Source organism: Oryx dammah, unplaced genomic scaffold (genome assembly GCF_014754425.2).
Source record: "Oryx dammah isolate SB20612 unplaced genomic scaffold, SCBI_Odam_1.1 HiC_scaffold_10, whole genome shotgun sequence".
Lineage (NCBI taxonomy): Eukaryota > Metazoa > Chordata > Mammalia > Artiodactyla > Bovidae > Oryx > Oryx dammah.
In genome coordinates this window covers 51,071,025-51,085,564 of record NW_024070194.1, presented here as the reverse complement: position 1 = coordinate 51,085,564, position 14,540 = coordinate 51,071,025, and the positions used below count along the sequence as shown (strand labels likewise).

The following is a 14,540-nucleotide window of genomic DNA, read 5'->3' as shown; positions in this document are numbered from 1 at the left end:
CTACAACTCCCTTGTTCCTAGACATTTCGAACATCACTTTTCTTTTGTTCCAAAGAGAGACTCTTCTGAGTATGCTGCTGCGTCACTGTCATTTATCAATTAAGACAAATTTTGTTTGCCTTACTAACCACAGTGTATTATTACCAGATGACGCCAAATATAAAGATGAGATCCAGAAGGAGAAAAAATGTTGGAGCTTGTGATTCTGCTCCCAGTTCTTTCTAGAGATTGAATCTCTAGTTCTCTATATTTCTTGATAATTTTCTCTGTTGTTTCAGAGCTGAGAAATGGAAATGAAATTGAGGGAAAAATCGACACAGATTTTTCTAATTGTATTATCTTTAATAATGATGCAGCTGCTCCACTTACTTCACCAAGAATTGTGTGGAGCATCTGAAATATTTGAAAAGTGAACTGATTTTCAAACATTGTATTTTAAAAGACAACAGGAGAAGCAGAGGGACTGATGAGAAATAGAGAGAAATAGTTTGGGTACATTTGAATGATTTTATTCTATCAGCCATATGATACTTTTCCTTCATAAGATCACACTTCCTTAGCAAAAATTTGCATAATTTAAATGACAAGTAGATAGGATCTAATAGGTTTGATTTGCCAACTAAAAGATAGCACAGGCATATAATTGAGATGTTTTTCATGTGGATAATTAGAAAAATTCACTTTTTTCCTAAAATTTAGTTAAATTTTTTTTAAGATATGAACAAGCCTTTTTGACTAGTTTGGTTGGATTGAGGCCTGAAAGATATTTTTGGATAGGACTTTCCGATGTACAACAAAAAGGCACCTTTCAGTGGACCGTCGAGGAAGGCGTTCAGTTCACACACTGGAACTCGGATATGCCAGGTATGTGCAGGGCATCCGTTTCAGGCTTCCATTCACCCCACATATCCATTTGGCCAAACCTGTGATTCCTTCATGGACCTTTCCAAATAGACTTCTGTAAATTCATTGTACTATTAAAATGTTATTATTTTTTATTTCACTCTCTTTTTTTTTTTTTTTTAAAAGTGTTCCCATTAGCGTGCAGTGGTCTAAGATAAAAAGGAAGAGAAAACTCCTAGGTTATTTGGTGCCACTCTATTTGAAGTATTTATAAAATAGTGATGAAATCCTTAATGGTCAGAAAGATTCCATGGTGACCACTGGTTCACGTATTTCTGAGAACTTAAAACTGTCCTCAGGGGATATAAAACTTTCAATGTGACTATGAACAGAAATATGACTGTGCTTCAGTGGTAGAACAAGACTGAGTGCTTATGTGGAATGCATTATTTCAGTATCTTGAATGGGCCACCCTGTTAGCTCTTTACAATAAGTCCCCTACATACAAACCCTCAAGTGGCAAGCTTTCAAAAGATGTGAATGTGCCGCTGGATGCCTGCTGTTGTACTATTGTACTTTTCAAGGTACTGTACTGTAATATTAAAATTGTTTTCTTTATTTTTGTTTTTTATGTATTATTTGTGTGAAAAGTGTTATAAACCTATTATAGTACAGTATTATATAGCCATCTGTGTTAGTTGGGTTCCTAGGCTAACTTTATTACACTTACAAACAAATTGGACTTAACAAATGCACTCTCAGAATGGAATTTGTTTGCATGTAGGGGACTTAGTGTATATGCCCTGGATTTAGTTTTATATTTATAGAAAACCCATAAGCTAAGTTTCAGTATCCTCCTTGTGTCGAGATGGAAACTGGGACTTGGAAAATTTACAAGCATGGATTTAGGCTAATCTTTGTAATTCCCAAATCCATGCTCTTTGCATGAAGGTCACTCTCCCTATAAATTTTTATTTGCCTTCGTTAATAAGAAGTTTCTGAAATAGACACTCAAATTATTTTTTGCTTTTTTTATTCACTGGTGTCATAGCCTATGATGTAATTCAGTATGACTGCACTCAGGAAATTCAACATCCTTAGAGAAAATGTTTCATTGTGCCTAGTTGAAAAGCTATGGAAGGAATAATAGAGCTTAAGTATGCAAATTAACTGTTTGGCCTAATAAGTCCAAATCTTCAGAAGTTTTTAAAATTTGTATCCTCAGTCATCAATAAGGAAAATAGATCAGTAATTTGGATAGTGTGATTTCTGTTTAATTAATTGAACATTCTGGAAAATAGTAAGATTTAAGTTTATTTTGAAAGAACAGGGCAGTATATTAAGAGCTGAGTGCATTTTTTTTTTTTTGAGTGGTAATTTTTACTCGCCAGACAACATGCCTTAATTTCACTGGTGTTGATCATTTCGCAGTAGGATACTGAGAGATTAATCTAGGAACATCCTTAGGGAATAAAAATAAATCAAACCACAGTCATAGGGAATTAGCAATCATAGAGAAAATATTTTGGGGAAAGTGTAGTTCTCTAAAACTAAACATATACTGCCTTTAAAAGTATAATAATCAAAGATTATCTCATCTTAGCAGTAAGAAATCCTAATGTTTTTAAAGTTCTATCTTAATGCTATTTTGAAATAAACTATGAAGGTTAGTATAGTCCACATTCTATTTTATATGCTTCTTTATCCATTAAAGAATTTTAAAATGAAAATATACATGTATATGTATGAATCACTTTGCTGTACACCTGAAATTAATACAGCATTGTTAATCTACTATGCTCCAATATAAAATAAAAAAAAATTTAAGGGCACAGATGAACTTATCTACAAAACAGAGTTACAGAGGTAGAAAATATAATTATGGTTACTAGGGGATAAAGGCAGGGAGGGATAAATTGGAAGATTAGGATTGACCTATACACACTACTATATATAAAATAGATAACTAATATGGACCTGTTGTATAGCACAGGGAGCTCTACTCAATACTCTGTAATGGCCTCAATGGAAAAAAGAATCTAAAAAAGACTGTATATAAGTGTATGTATAACTGAATCACCTTGCTGTACACTTGAAACTAACACAACAATTTAAATCAACTATATTCCAATATAAAATAAAAATTAATTTAAAAAAACAACTTCCTTGGTAAAGCAAAACCCCTGTTATTTTTGTCAGTATGATAGATTTTATCATACTAAAAATATTGTATTGTTATGTCTGTGTGCGGGGCCGGGGGGGAGAACTCCGCCAGATATTAGAAATACAAAATGTTACCAAAACCCTGACAAATTTTTTTTTTTCAGAGTTACTTTCACATGAAGGCTTTGGGTTACCTCCTGGCAACTGTTAATTGCTTTTTATAGGAGTACAAGTTGCTTTACAATGTTGTATTCATTTCTGCTGTAAATCAAAATGAGTCAGCCATATGTATACATTGATCCCCTCTGTTTTGGAGCATTGAGTACAGTTGCCTGTGCTATACAGCAGGTTCTCATTAGTTATTTATTCTATACATGGTATCAATAGTGTATATATATCAATCCCAATCTCCCAACACATCCCACTCTCCCTTCCCCACTTGGTGTCCATATTTTGCTCCCTACATCTATCTATGTCTCTATTTCTGCCAAACCTTGACATTTGAGATTATATTGATAATTCAGTTGGGGATATAGGCCACACAAATAAAAGGCAAATAATGGTTCAGAAATAGAACAAAGCAATTACGAAATGCTGCAGAGTGTCTCCTCTACATTTTCTTATCACAGTAGATTTTATCCCACTACTTGAAGCTCAGGTTTGAGCTCTTTGAGCACAGCCAGGTTTCACAATCACCTGTTGTGAATTCTGCTTTGTTACCTGCAGGACGGAAAGCCGGGTGTGTTGCCATGAAGACTGGGGTTGCAGGGGGCTTGTGGGATGTCTTGAGATGTGAAGAAAAGGCAAAATTTGTGTGCAAACACTGGGCAGAAGGAGTCACTCGCCCACCAGCGCCCACAACCACCCCCGAACCCAAATGTCCAGAGGATTGGGGTGCCTCCAGTAAAACAAGCTTGTGCTTCAAAGTAAGTATCCATTGCTGAGCTCTTCAAGAACTGGGGATATGTTTCAGCCTAAAGAATCATCTAAGGAATGAAAACAAAACAAAAGCAATGTCCGGGTTGAACCTATAGAAATTCCGATGTTATTGATCTGAAAGGGGACTTGGGCACTTGTTGTTTTTAAAGAGTGCTCCTTGGGTGGAAAGATAAGAACCAGTTGCATTCAGACCAACAAACATGACCAATACCGTAAACAGAAGTCACACCAGCCTTTCTTCACCTGCTCTGCCTTTATCACTCCATACACTTGGCATCTTTCCTCTTTCCCATGCTTTCTGAGCTCACGTTTCTTTTAATCAGTGAAAATTCCTGCCCCACCTCATGCTATCCTATGGCATCCCATTTTGGCTCTGTTCTTGGAGCTCAAGCTTTTGGCTAAGTGAATTGATAAACGAATCTGCAGTCAAGCCACATGGACAGAATATTCCTTTGTTCTTATTTAACCCCTGATTATGATGCCTGATGGAAGATGAAGGACTGTTAGGTAGGGAGTACATGGCCATTCAGCGACTCGTAAATGGCAGTTTGATATCCTGTAGTCACTTAGTACATTCCTGTGTGAGATCACCCATTTTCTCTTTATGCAATCAAGTTCACCCAAACAAATAAAAAACATACCCCAACTCCAATGAATTAAGCATTTGGGTCTTTTTCTTTCTTGTAAATCATAGAAAGAAAGAAGAGGTTGGATTTAGCCAACTATAGCAGTGTACTGGGTTGGCCAAAAAATTCATTTGGGTTTTCCTGTAAGATGTTACAGAAAAACCCAAATGAATTTTTTGGTCAACCCGATACTTAAATACCACTTAATGACATTATTCTCTAATGGCCAGTTCTCGGGACCTCTTTTATTCCGTCCTTTGAGGCATATGGCTCTGGCATGTTTTGTAAGACAGTTAGACAAAGCTGATGAAGAACTTCAGTTGCTAATGTGTATTGGAATGAGGTTGTTTAGTCTCTAACTTAAGGGCTAATTTGGTTGGTAACTAGCAGTAACAGAGACTAATGAGCATAATTTACATAGAAGGGAAAGTATTCGGCCAAGACTGGAGAGGATTTTATGAATGGGTTGAAGACTAATACAAAGCAAATCAGGTATTTTATTGTTGCCTCTGGAAACTTTTGAGTTGTTACACAAAGGCCAGGTTCGTCCTATACACAGCCATTCACTGGAGAGTGGCAGGCTATGGAGATTTGTTGCAGGATTTCTGAGAGATGGTACAGAATTCTCCAGAGCTGGGAAATGAACCAAGAGTTCCAGCAGACATTATCTGGGTAGATGTTTAACAAACTCAAATGTGTGCTTCCCTAGGAATTATGATTTTGGAGGTGCTTGGGGTAGAGTTTGTCTGAAAATATATAGACCATCTTTGTACATGCTAAGGTGTGAAAATTCTTAATAAAGTTCAGCTATTAGTAAATTGATTTACAAAAATAAAATCTTCTATCACCATCTACACAAGTTGAGGTACTCACAGAGGTCTTGGGAGTTACTGCAATGAAAAGTTGCTCAAGGCACACGTGTCCCAGGAACTCAAGTAGGGTCAAGGTGAAGATTGCCTCAGGTTGCTTGATGACAACTAGACAACCACAGGTCTATTGGAAACAAATTCCTTTTCTACAAGCCTACAATGATACAGGCCATGTCTCATGAGAAGCAATGAATGAAAATTATAAAAGTTGATGAATACAATGATGTAAACTGCTCTACTGTTTACATCCTGATGGATCCCTGTGGGTTCCATTCCCCCAGCAGTCCTCTGGGTAATATGACATATTCTCTAAATAAATAATAAATTTAGCTTACATACCATCTTTTTACATGCTCTGTCCAATTAGTGTCTGTCATGCCATGACCTCCAATCTTTGCTAAAATATGCAACCATAAGCAAAAATGATAAGACCATTTTAAGAACATACCAATGAAGCTTTGGAAGACTCTCAGGTTATTCAGTGTTTAAGCTAAACAGGATAACAAAACTGTGGCACTATCTTAGGGAGGTTATTATCCTTAAATTTTTATTTATGTTTGCTTTCTCTATATCAAGTTTCTTTTCCACCTGAATGGCATAGTTGACACTTAACCAAATTAATCCTGTCTTCTGCAAGAAGCTGTATGCCTAACCCATATACCTAAACCTTTCAATCTGACTTTTTCAGTGCTATAAAATAATTCTATTTTCTAGGGTTTTCTCAACAAAATCATCTGTCAAATTCTGTTACCCAAATATTCTCTCATAAATTGATTTTCAGCCAAGAGAATTACATTGCTTGGGGCCATTGTAATGTCTTGCTTTTCGCTAAATGAAATCTCGTCAAAAGTAGATAATTATTTCTCTTGGTTTGATAAGCTGTGAAGTGTAAAATAAATTCTGAATTTGTATTACTTTTAGCTGTTTGCAAAAGGTAAACATGAGAAGAAAACGTGGTTTGAATCTCGAGATTTTTGTAGAGCTCTGGGTGGAGATCTAGCTAGTATCAATAATAAGGAGGAACAGCAAGCAATATGGCGATTAGTAACGTAAGTATCTTTTCTATTTAACACTCCTTCCTTTGACCCTTTGAGTCCACATTTGTTGTTATTATTCAGTTGTCAAGTTGTGTCGGACTCTGCAAACCCATGGACTGCAACAGGCCAGTTTCCCCTGTCCCTCATCATCTCCCAGAGTGTGCCCAGGTTCATGTCCATTGAGTTGGTGATGCTATATCCCAAATCTATGGGTACTTTTGGACTGAGTTTCACTTCCAGATTCTGGCCTGGAGAATTCCATGGACAGAGTAGCCTGACAAGCTACAATCCGTGGGGTTGCAAAGAGTCAGACACGACTGAGTGACTTTCACTTCATTTCCAAATGCTTTAATTTTATAGCTATACATCCCTAGATGAATTGCTCTATAAAAGCATAACACACTTATTATTCATTTATTAAATGAGTGAATATCTCAATGCTTTACAATTATTTCAAACAGCAGCTTGTTTTCAGGATATTTACAAGTTGTACCAAAATGTGCAACTGTTGCATAATGCTTATATTTAGTCATTTACTCCTTCAGCTGTGTACTAACCAATTTATATTTTGGGAGTCATTTTCAAATTTGATTAGGACTCATAGGTAACCAAATTTGTTTCATATAGTAGCATCAGCTGCCTTTATATCTTGTATGTTGCAGGGCTAGTGGAAGCTACCATGAACTATTTTGGTTGGGACTGACATATGGAAGTCCTTCCGAGGGCTTTACTTGGAGTGATGGATCCCCTGTGAGTAATTTGATTTCATAGATACTTTTCTTACTTTTATTGTGTCTTTATTTTGATGTTATCTTTTGGGGTTACTCAAAAGATTGGTTATGATGATAGTTAGAGACATTTTTCTATGCAAAATAAATGCTATGTTAGGGTCATTATTCTGCCTCTGACCCAGAACAGTTCTATTCACCTGAGGTGCAACCATGGTAGACTGAAAAAAATTAGGAAACTCATTCTTCTAATTTATATAAAATAATGTCTTCCTTCTCTCATGCCAAATTGGTATGTAAGTAGCTAGACTTCTTAAAAACTGAGTGTTTTATGATGTCTTATAGACTAGGAGATATGGAAACAACTTTTGATATTTTGTTAGAAACCACTGACTTTTGTCAACCACTGACTTCTGTCAGACTTCTCCATGCTCAGCAATGGGGTAGCGGGAGGGTATGGCACATGCTGGCAGTCATCGCAGGGAGTGATTTTGTGTAATTTCAGTTCTACCTCTTACCACCCATTAGCAACTTCTCAAAGCACTTGTGTAGGGTGGATTATTTGATGGCTCCATTGATAACAAGGATTTTGTATTTAGATCTCTGGAAAATAGGTCATGATATAGGCTCTGATTCCTCTGAAAACACCATAGTGAACCTAATCCTAGCCCTCCACTTATTTCCAGTATTCATCTTGGTAACATTTGGTAACTTTGTTAGCAATATTCAGAAGTCCTTTTTGTTTGTAAGAAGAACTAGTTTTATTTCTTTCTCCTAGTGAAGGGAAGTTGCTCAGTCGTGTCAGACTCTTGGCAACCCCATGGGCTATAGCCTACCAGGCTCCTCCATCCATGGGATTTTAAAGACAGCAGTCCTGGAGTGGGTTGCCATTTCCTTCTCCATTTCTTTCTCCTACCCCTCTAATAAAAGAAAGTTTCAAATATCACAATGAAATGTTATCCCTTCAGGATGAGTTGTAAATTTAGGAGCTCCCAATACTGAGAATTGTAACTTCTATACCAAATTTTTCCTATATACAAATCCCACTTTTGTGGTCCTGGATACATTCTATTTAATAAGAGTAAATAAAAATTTTTAATAATTAAAATACTTTATTCAGCTTCAAAAGTTCCCATGTAATAGGAGCTATTTCTTTCCCAGCTGTTCTCATCAAACTTGTTTTCAAAGCAAATATATTGTGAAAAAAAGTAAAGAGAATAAAAAAGTGAACATCTTTCCTTTTGTATTTGGATGAAAGTGAAAGTCACACAGTTGTGTCCAACTCTGCGACCCCGTGGACTGTAGCCTGCCAGGCTCCTCCGTCCATGGAATTCTCCAGGCAAGAGTACTGGAGTGGGTTGCCGTTTCCTTCTCCAAAGGAACCTTCCTGACCCAGGGATTGAACCCAGGTCTCCTGCATTGCAGGCAGATTCTTTACCAAGTGAATCACAGGGATAGATGATTGGTATTGGCTAATGGTTATAATGTGATGTTTCTAACATAGGTGTCATATGAAAATTGGGCTTATGGAGAACCTAATAATTATCAAAATGTTGAATACTGTGGCGAGTTAAAAGGTGACCCTGCTATGTCCTGGAATGACATTAACTGTGAACATCTTAACAACTGGATTTGCCAGATACGAAAAGGTAGGATGACCTGCCCTCTGCTTTATCTCAGATTGGAAAACTAACCTCCTGTGATCCCAAAGTCTTCCCTTTATTCATGCAACCAAACAAGCGGAATAATGTAAGGGAACCCCCAAGGGCCATCACTTCACAGGATAAGAGTGAACTCGCTGAACACAGATAAATCTTCCAAAGCAACAGAGGATGAAAAGGCCAGCCCAGAAGCCTGGACCGGAGTGTGGCCTCCAAAATAGTTCTCACGAGCTGCTGTTCCTGTTCAGTTCCTACAGTCATGGGAGTGGGTAGATGTTTGACTCTGTAAGCAGAGTAAAGAGAGTGCGATTTCTGTTGGGGGATTTTCACCCTCTGACCCACATTCATCATCCAGTAGGTGCTATCTCCCTCAGTCTGAATATACTGCAGACTGATTTCTCATCTGAAGAGTTGGCACCATTCTGAGGCCCCTGATGCTATACGATCCACCATGTTGTTGATGGTCAACAATGATGAATGCGTACGTATCAGTCATAATTAATGACTCACAAAACTCCACATAGCCAAGTCAGATTCTTTTAAGATAAATAGGCCCACCCTTGAACCAAAATGTATATTAACATCCTCCTTTGTCAACAGATAAATAGAACCACATCGCCCTCTGCTGTCTGGGAACCTTGGCTACAGCTCCAACTCTTGCTGAAAATACTGTGTTGCTCTCCTGCTGTTTGCCTTACTCTTGCTTAGATGAGTGTTTATAGTGTTTTCAGGATGGAGGAATGAATCCGTTCAGTTCAGTCACTCAGCCATGTCTGACTTTTTGTGACCCCATGGACTGCAGTACGCCAGGCTTTCAAAACTGTCCATCACCAACTCTTGCTTGCTCAAACTCATTTCTATCCAGTTGGTGATGCCATCCCATCATCTCCTTCTCTGTTATTCCCTTCTTCTCTTGCCTTCAGTCTTTCCCAGCAGCAAGGTCTTTTCAAGTGAGTCAGTTCGTCACATCAGTTGGCCAAAATGTTGGAGTTTCAGCTTCAGCATCAGTCCTTCCAATGAATATTCAGGACTGACTTCCTTTAAGATTGACTGGTTGATTCTCCTTGCAGCTCAGGGACTCTCAACAGTCTTCTCCAACACCACAGTTCAAAAGCATCAATTCTTCAGCACTCAGCCTTCTTTATGGTCCAACTCTTACATCCATGCATGATTACTGGAAAAACCATAGCTTTGACTAGATGGACCTTTGTCAGCAAAGTAATATCTTTGCTTTTTAATATGCTGTCTAGGTTGGTCATAGCTTCTCTTACAAGGAGCAAGCATCTTTTAATTTCATGACTGCAGTCACCATCTGCAGTGATTTTGGAGCCCAAGAAAATAAAATCTGGCACTGTTTCCTCATCTATTTGCCATGAAGTGATAGGACCAGATGCCATGATCTTCGTTTCTAGAATGTTGAATTTTAAGCCAGCTTTTCCATTTTCCTCTTGCACTTTTATCAAAAGGCTCTTTAGCTCCTCTTCAGTTTCTGCCATAAGGGTGGTGTCATCTGCATATCTGAGGTTATTGATATTTCTCCTGGCAATCTTGATTCCAGCTTGTGCTTCATACAGCCTGGCATTTCGCAAAAACTTGGAGGAATGAATAATGGCCAGTTTTTCTTTAAAGGTCTCTTTGCTCCCAAGGACTAATTTCCTTGTGTGTTATTGGCAGCTCTATTCTTACAGATGTTAAATTCATTAAACCAAAAGCTACATAACTTGAGCCTTTTTATCAGATTCTGACAAAGTCCAGGTAGATCATTAACTACTTAGAAAGAAAAATATTTAACTTTTCATAAAACGTGCATTTAGTAAGAATATGCTTTTTTGAAGAAACTATATTTTATAAATAAATAGCTCATATCTAATGGTTTCAAATAATGAAAATTTATGCTTTCACAGCTGATTATAAGATGTGTTACTGTAAAAATAACATCTATTGAGCAGCTTCTAAATACCGATAACTTGCATATTTTATCCCATCTCTTTACGTGTATGACAACTCCTTTTTGTAGCTGAGAAAATTAAAGGTAAGAAATTCAAACCTGAACTGGGATTTGAACCTAGGTTTTCTGATTCCAAAACTCGTGTTCTTTCCTTTCTTTATATAATGCTACTTGTTGTGCTTGAAAACTGTCTTCCAATTTTTAGTGGTATTGCACCTAATTTGTCGAACTCTTAAACTCCTAATTTTGTTTCCCTTTGCTTTTCTCCCCCACAACATGATAGTAGCATTGGAGAGTGGAAGAAAGAGAAAGAAGAGTTAGACTTTCAGCCATATTACTCCATGAAGATAATGAAACCAGAGGGTATGAAAGAGCACAAATTCAATCACCTTTTATATCTAATTTTCTCTTGTTTTCCAGGACAGACTCCCAAACCTGAGCCAACACCAGCTCCTCACGACAGTAGGTGTTTCCGTTTTTTTTTTTCTTTTTTAAAATTACTTTATTTTAATTGGAGGCTAATCACTTTACAGTCTTGTGGTGGTTTTGCCATACATCAACATGAATCAGCCATGGGTGCACACGTGTCTCCCCATCCTGAACCCTCCTCCCACCTCCCTCCCCACCACATCCCTCTGAGTTGTCTCAGAGCACTGGCTTCGAGTGCCCTGTTTCATGCATTGAACTTGGACTGGTCATCTGTTTTGCGTATGATAATATACATGTTTCAGTGCTATTCTCTCAAATCATCCCATGCTCGCCTTCTCCCACAGGGTCCAAAAGTCTGTTATTTACATCTGTGTCTCTTTTGCTGCCTTGCATATAGGATTGTCCTTATCATCTTTCTAGATTCCATATGTATGTGTTAATATACTGTTGGTGTACAGGTTATTCTTTTTTTTAATTTATTTTTTTATTGAAGGGTAATTGCTTTACAGAATTTTGTTGTTTTCTATCAAACCTCAACCTGAATCAGTCATAGGTATACATATATCCCCTTCCTTTTGAACTTCCCTCCCGTCTCCCTCCCCATCCCACCCCTTTAGGTTGATATAGAGCCCCTGTTTGAGATTCTTAGCCATACAGCAAATTCCCACTGGCTGTCCACTTTACATATGGTAATGTAAGTTTCCATGTTACTCTTTCCATACATCTCACCCTCTCCTCCCCTCTCCCCATGTCCATAAGTCTATTCTCTTTGTCTGTTTCTCCATCGCTGCCCTGTAAGTAAATTCTTCAGTACCATTTTCCTAGATTCCATATATATTCATTAGAATATGATATTTATCTTTCTCTTTCTGACTTACTTCACTCTGTATAATAGGTTCTGGGTTCATCCACTTCATCAGAACTGACTCAAAGGCATTTCATTTTATGCTGAGTAATGTTCCATTGTGTATATGTACCACAGGTTTTTTATCCACTCATCTGCTGATGGGCATCTAGGTTGCTTCTGTGTTCTAGCTATTGTAAGTTGTGCTGCAATGAACCATGGGATACATGTGTCTTTTTCAGTCTTGGTTTCCTCTGGGTATATGCCTAGGAGTGGGATTGCTCGGTCATATGGTGGTTTTATTCCTAGTTTTTTAAGGAATCTCTGAACTGTCTTCCATAGTGTCTGTATCAATTTACATTCCCATCAAAAGTGCAAGAGTGTTCCTTTTCTCCACACCCTCTCCAGCATTTATTGTTTGTAGACTTTTTTATGAGGGCCATTCTAACTGATGTAAGGTGATATATCTCATTGTAGTTTTGATTTGCATTTCTCTGATAATGACTGATGTTGAGCATCTTTTCATGTTTGTTAGCCCTCTGTATGTCTTCTGTGGAGAAATGTCTGTTTAGGTCTTTTTCTCACTTTTTGATTGGGTTGTTTGTTTTTCTAGCATTGAGTTGTATGAGCTCCTTGTATATTTTGGAAATTAATCCTCTGTCAATTGTTTCATTTGTTATTATTTTCTCCCATTCTGAGGGTTGTCTTTTCACCTTGCTTATAGTTTCCTTTGCTGTGCAAAAGCTTTAAGTTTAATCAGGTCCCACTTGTTTACTTTTGTTTTTATCTCTGTTACTCTAGGAGGTGGTTCATAGAGGATCTTGCTTTGATTTATGTCAGAGAGTGTTCTGCCTATGTTTTCCTCTAGGAGTTTTATAGTTTCGGGTCTTACACTTAGGCCTTTAATCCATTTTGAGTTTATCTTTGTGTATGGTATGGTGTTAGGAAGTGTTCTGATTTCATTCTTTTACATGTAGCTGTCCGGTTTTCCCAGCACCATTTATTGAAGAGGCTATCTATGCCCCATTGTATATTCTTGCCCCCTTTGTCAAATCTAAGGTACCCATAGGTGCATGGGTTTATTTCTGGGCTTTCTATCTTGTTCCATTGGTCTGTATTTCTGTTTCTGTGCCAGTACCATACTGTCTTAATGACTGTAGCTTTGTAGTATAATCTGAAGTCAGGAAGGTTGATTCCTCCAGCTCCATTCTTCTTTCTCAATAGCTTTGGCTATTTGGGGTCTTTTGTGTTTCCATATGAATTGTGAAATTTTTTTGTTATAGTTCTGTGAAAAATACCATTGGTAATTTGATAGGGATCACATTGAATCTGTAGATTGCCTTTGGTAGTATAGTCATTCTAACAATATTGATTCTTCCTACCCAGGAATATGGAATATCTCTCCATCTGTTTATGTCATCTTTGATTTCTTTCATTAGTGTCTTATAATTTTCTGTGTATAGTTCTTTTGTCTCCTTAGGTAAGCTTATTCCTAGATATTTAATTCTTTTTGTTGCAATGGTGAATGGGATTGATTCCTTAATTTCTCTTTCTGATTTTTCATTGTCAGTATATAGAAATGGAGGTGATTTCTGTGTATTGATTTTGTATCCTGCAACTTTGCTAAATTCACTGATTAGCTCTAGTAATTTTCTGATACTGTCTTTAGGGTTTTCTATGTACAGTATCATGTCATCTGAAAACAATGAGAGCTTTACTTCTTTTCTCATCTGGATTCCTTTTATTTCTTTTTCTTCCCTGATTACTGTCGCTAGGACTTCCAGAACTGTGTTGAATAGTAGTGGTGAAAGTGGACACCCTTGTCCCATTCCTGATCTTAGGGGGAATGCTTTCAGGTTTTCACCATTGAGAATAATGTTTACTGTAGGCTTATCATGTATGGCCTTTGCTATGTTGAGGTAGGTTCCTTCTGTGCCCATTTTTTGGAGAGTTTTAATCATAAATGGGTGCTGAATTTTGTCAAAGGCTTTTTTTGCATCTATTGAGATTATCATATGATTTTTATCTTTCAATTTGCTAATATGGTATATCACATTGATTTATATATATTGAAGAATCCTTGCATCCCTGGAATAAACCCAACTTGATCATGCTATATGAGCTTTTTGATGTGTTGCTGAATTTTGTTTGCTAAAATTTTGTTGAGGATTTTTGCATCTATGTTCATCAGTGATATTGGCCTATAGTTTTCTTTTTCTGTGTTATCTTTGGTTTTGGTATAAGGGTGATGGTGGCCTCATTGAATGAGTTTGGAAATGTTTCTTCCTCTGCAATTTTTGGAAAGAGTTTTAGAAGGATAGGCATTAGCTCTTCTCTAAATGTTTGATAGAATTCTCCAGTGAAGCCATCTGGTCCTGGGCTTTTGTTTTTTGGGAGATTTTTGATCACAGCTTCAGTTTCAGTGCTTGTAATTGGGTTGTTCATAATTTCTA

At 37.3% G+C, this 14,540-nt stretch overlaps 1 protein-coding gene across 1 annotated transcript in view; it reads left to right on the top strand.

Moving 5' to 3' along the window:
• The window catches only part of MRC1 (mannose receptor C-type 1), a 110,512-nt gene that overhangs the window by 56,475 nt on the left and 39,497 nt on the right, over positions 1 to 14,540 (top strand). The window contains exons 11-16 of the mRNA XM_040248087.1: positions 716 to 864; positions 3,733 to 3,932; positions 6,362 to 6,489; positions 7,140 to 7,227; positions 8,710 to 8,854; positions 11,235 to 11,276. Coding sequence (XP_040104021.1) covers positions 716 to 864; positions 3,733 to 3,932; positions 6,362 to 6,489; positions 7,140 to 7,227; positions 8,710 to 8,854; positions 11,235 to 11,276 — 752 coding nt within the window. The remainder of the gene's footprint in view (positions 1 to 715; positions 865 to 3,732; positions 3,933 to 6,361; positions 6,490 to 7,139; positions 7,228 to 8,709; positions 8,855 to 11,234; positions 11,277 to 14,540) is intronic.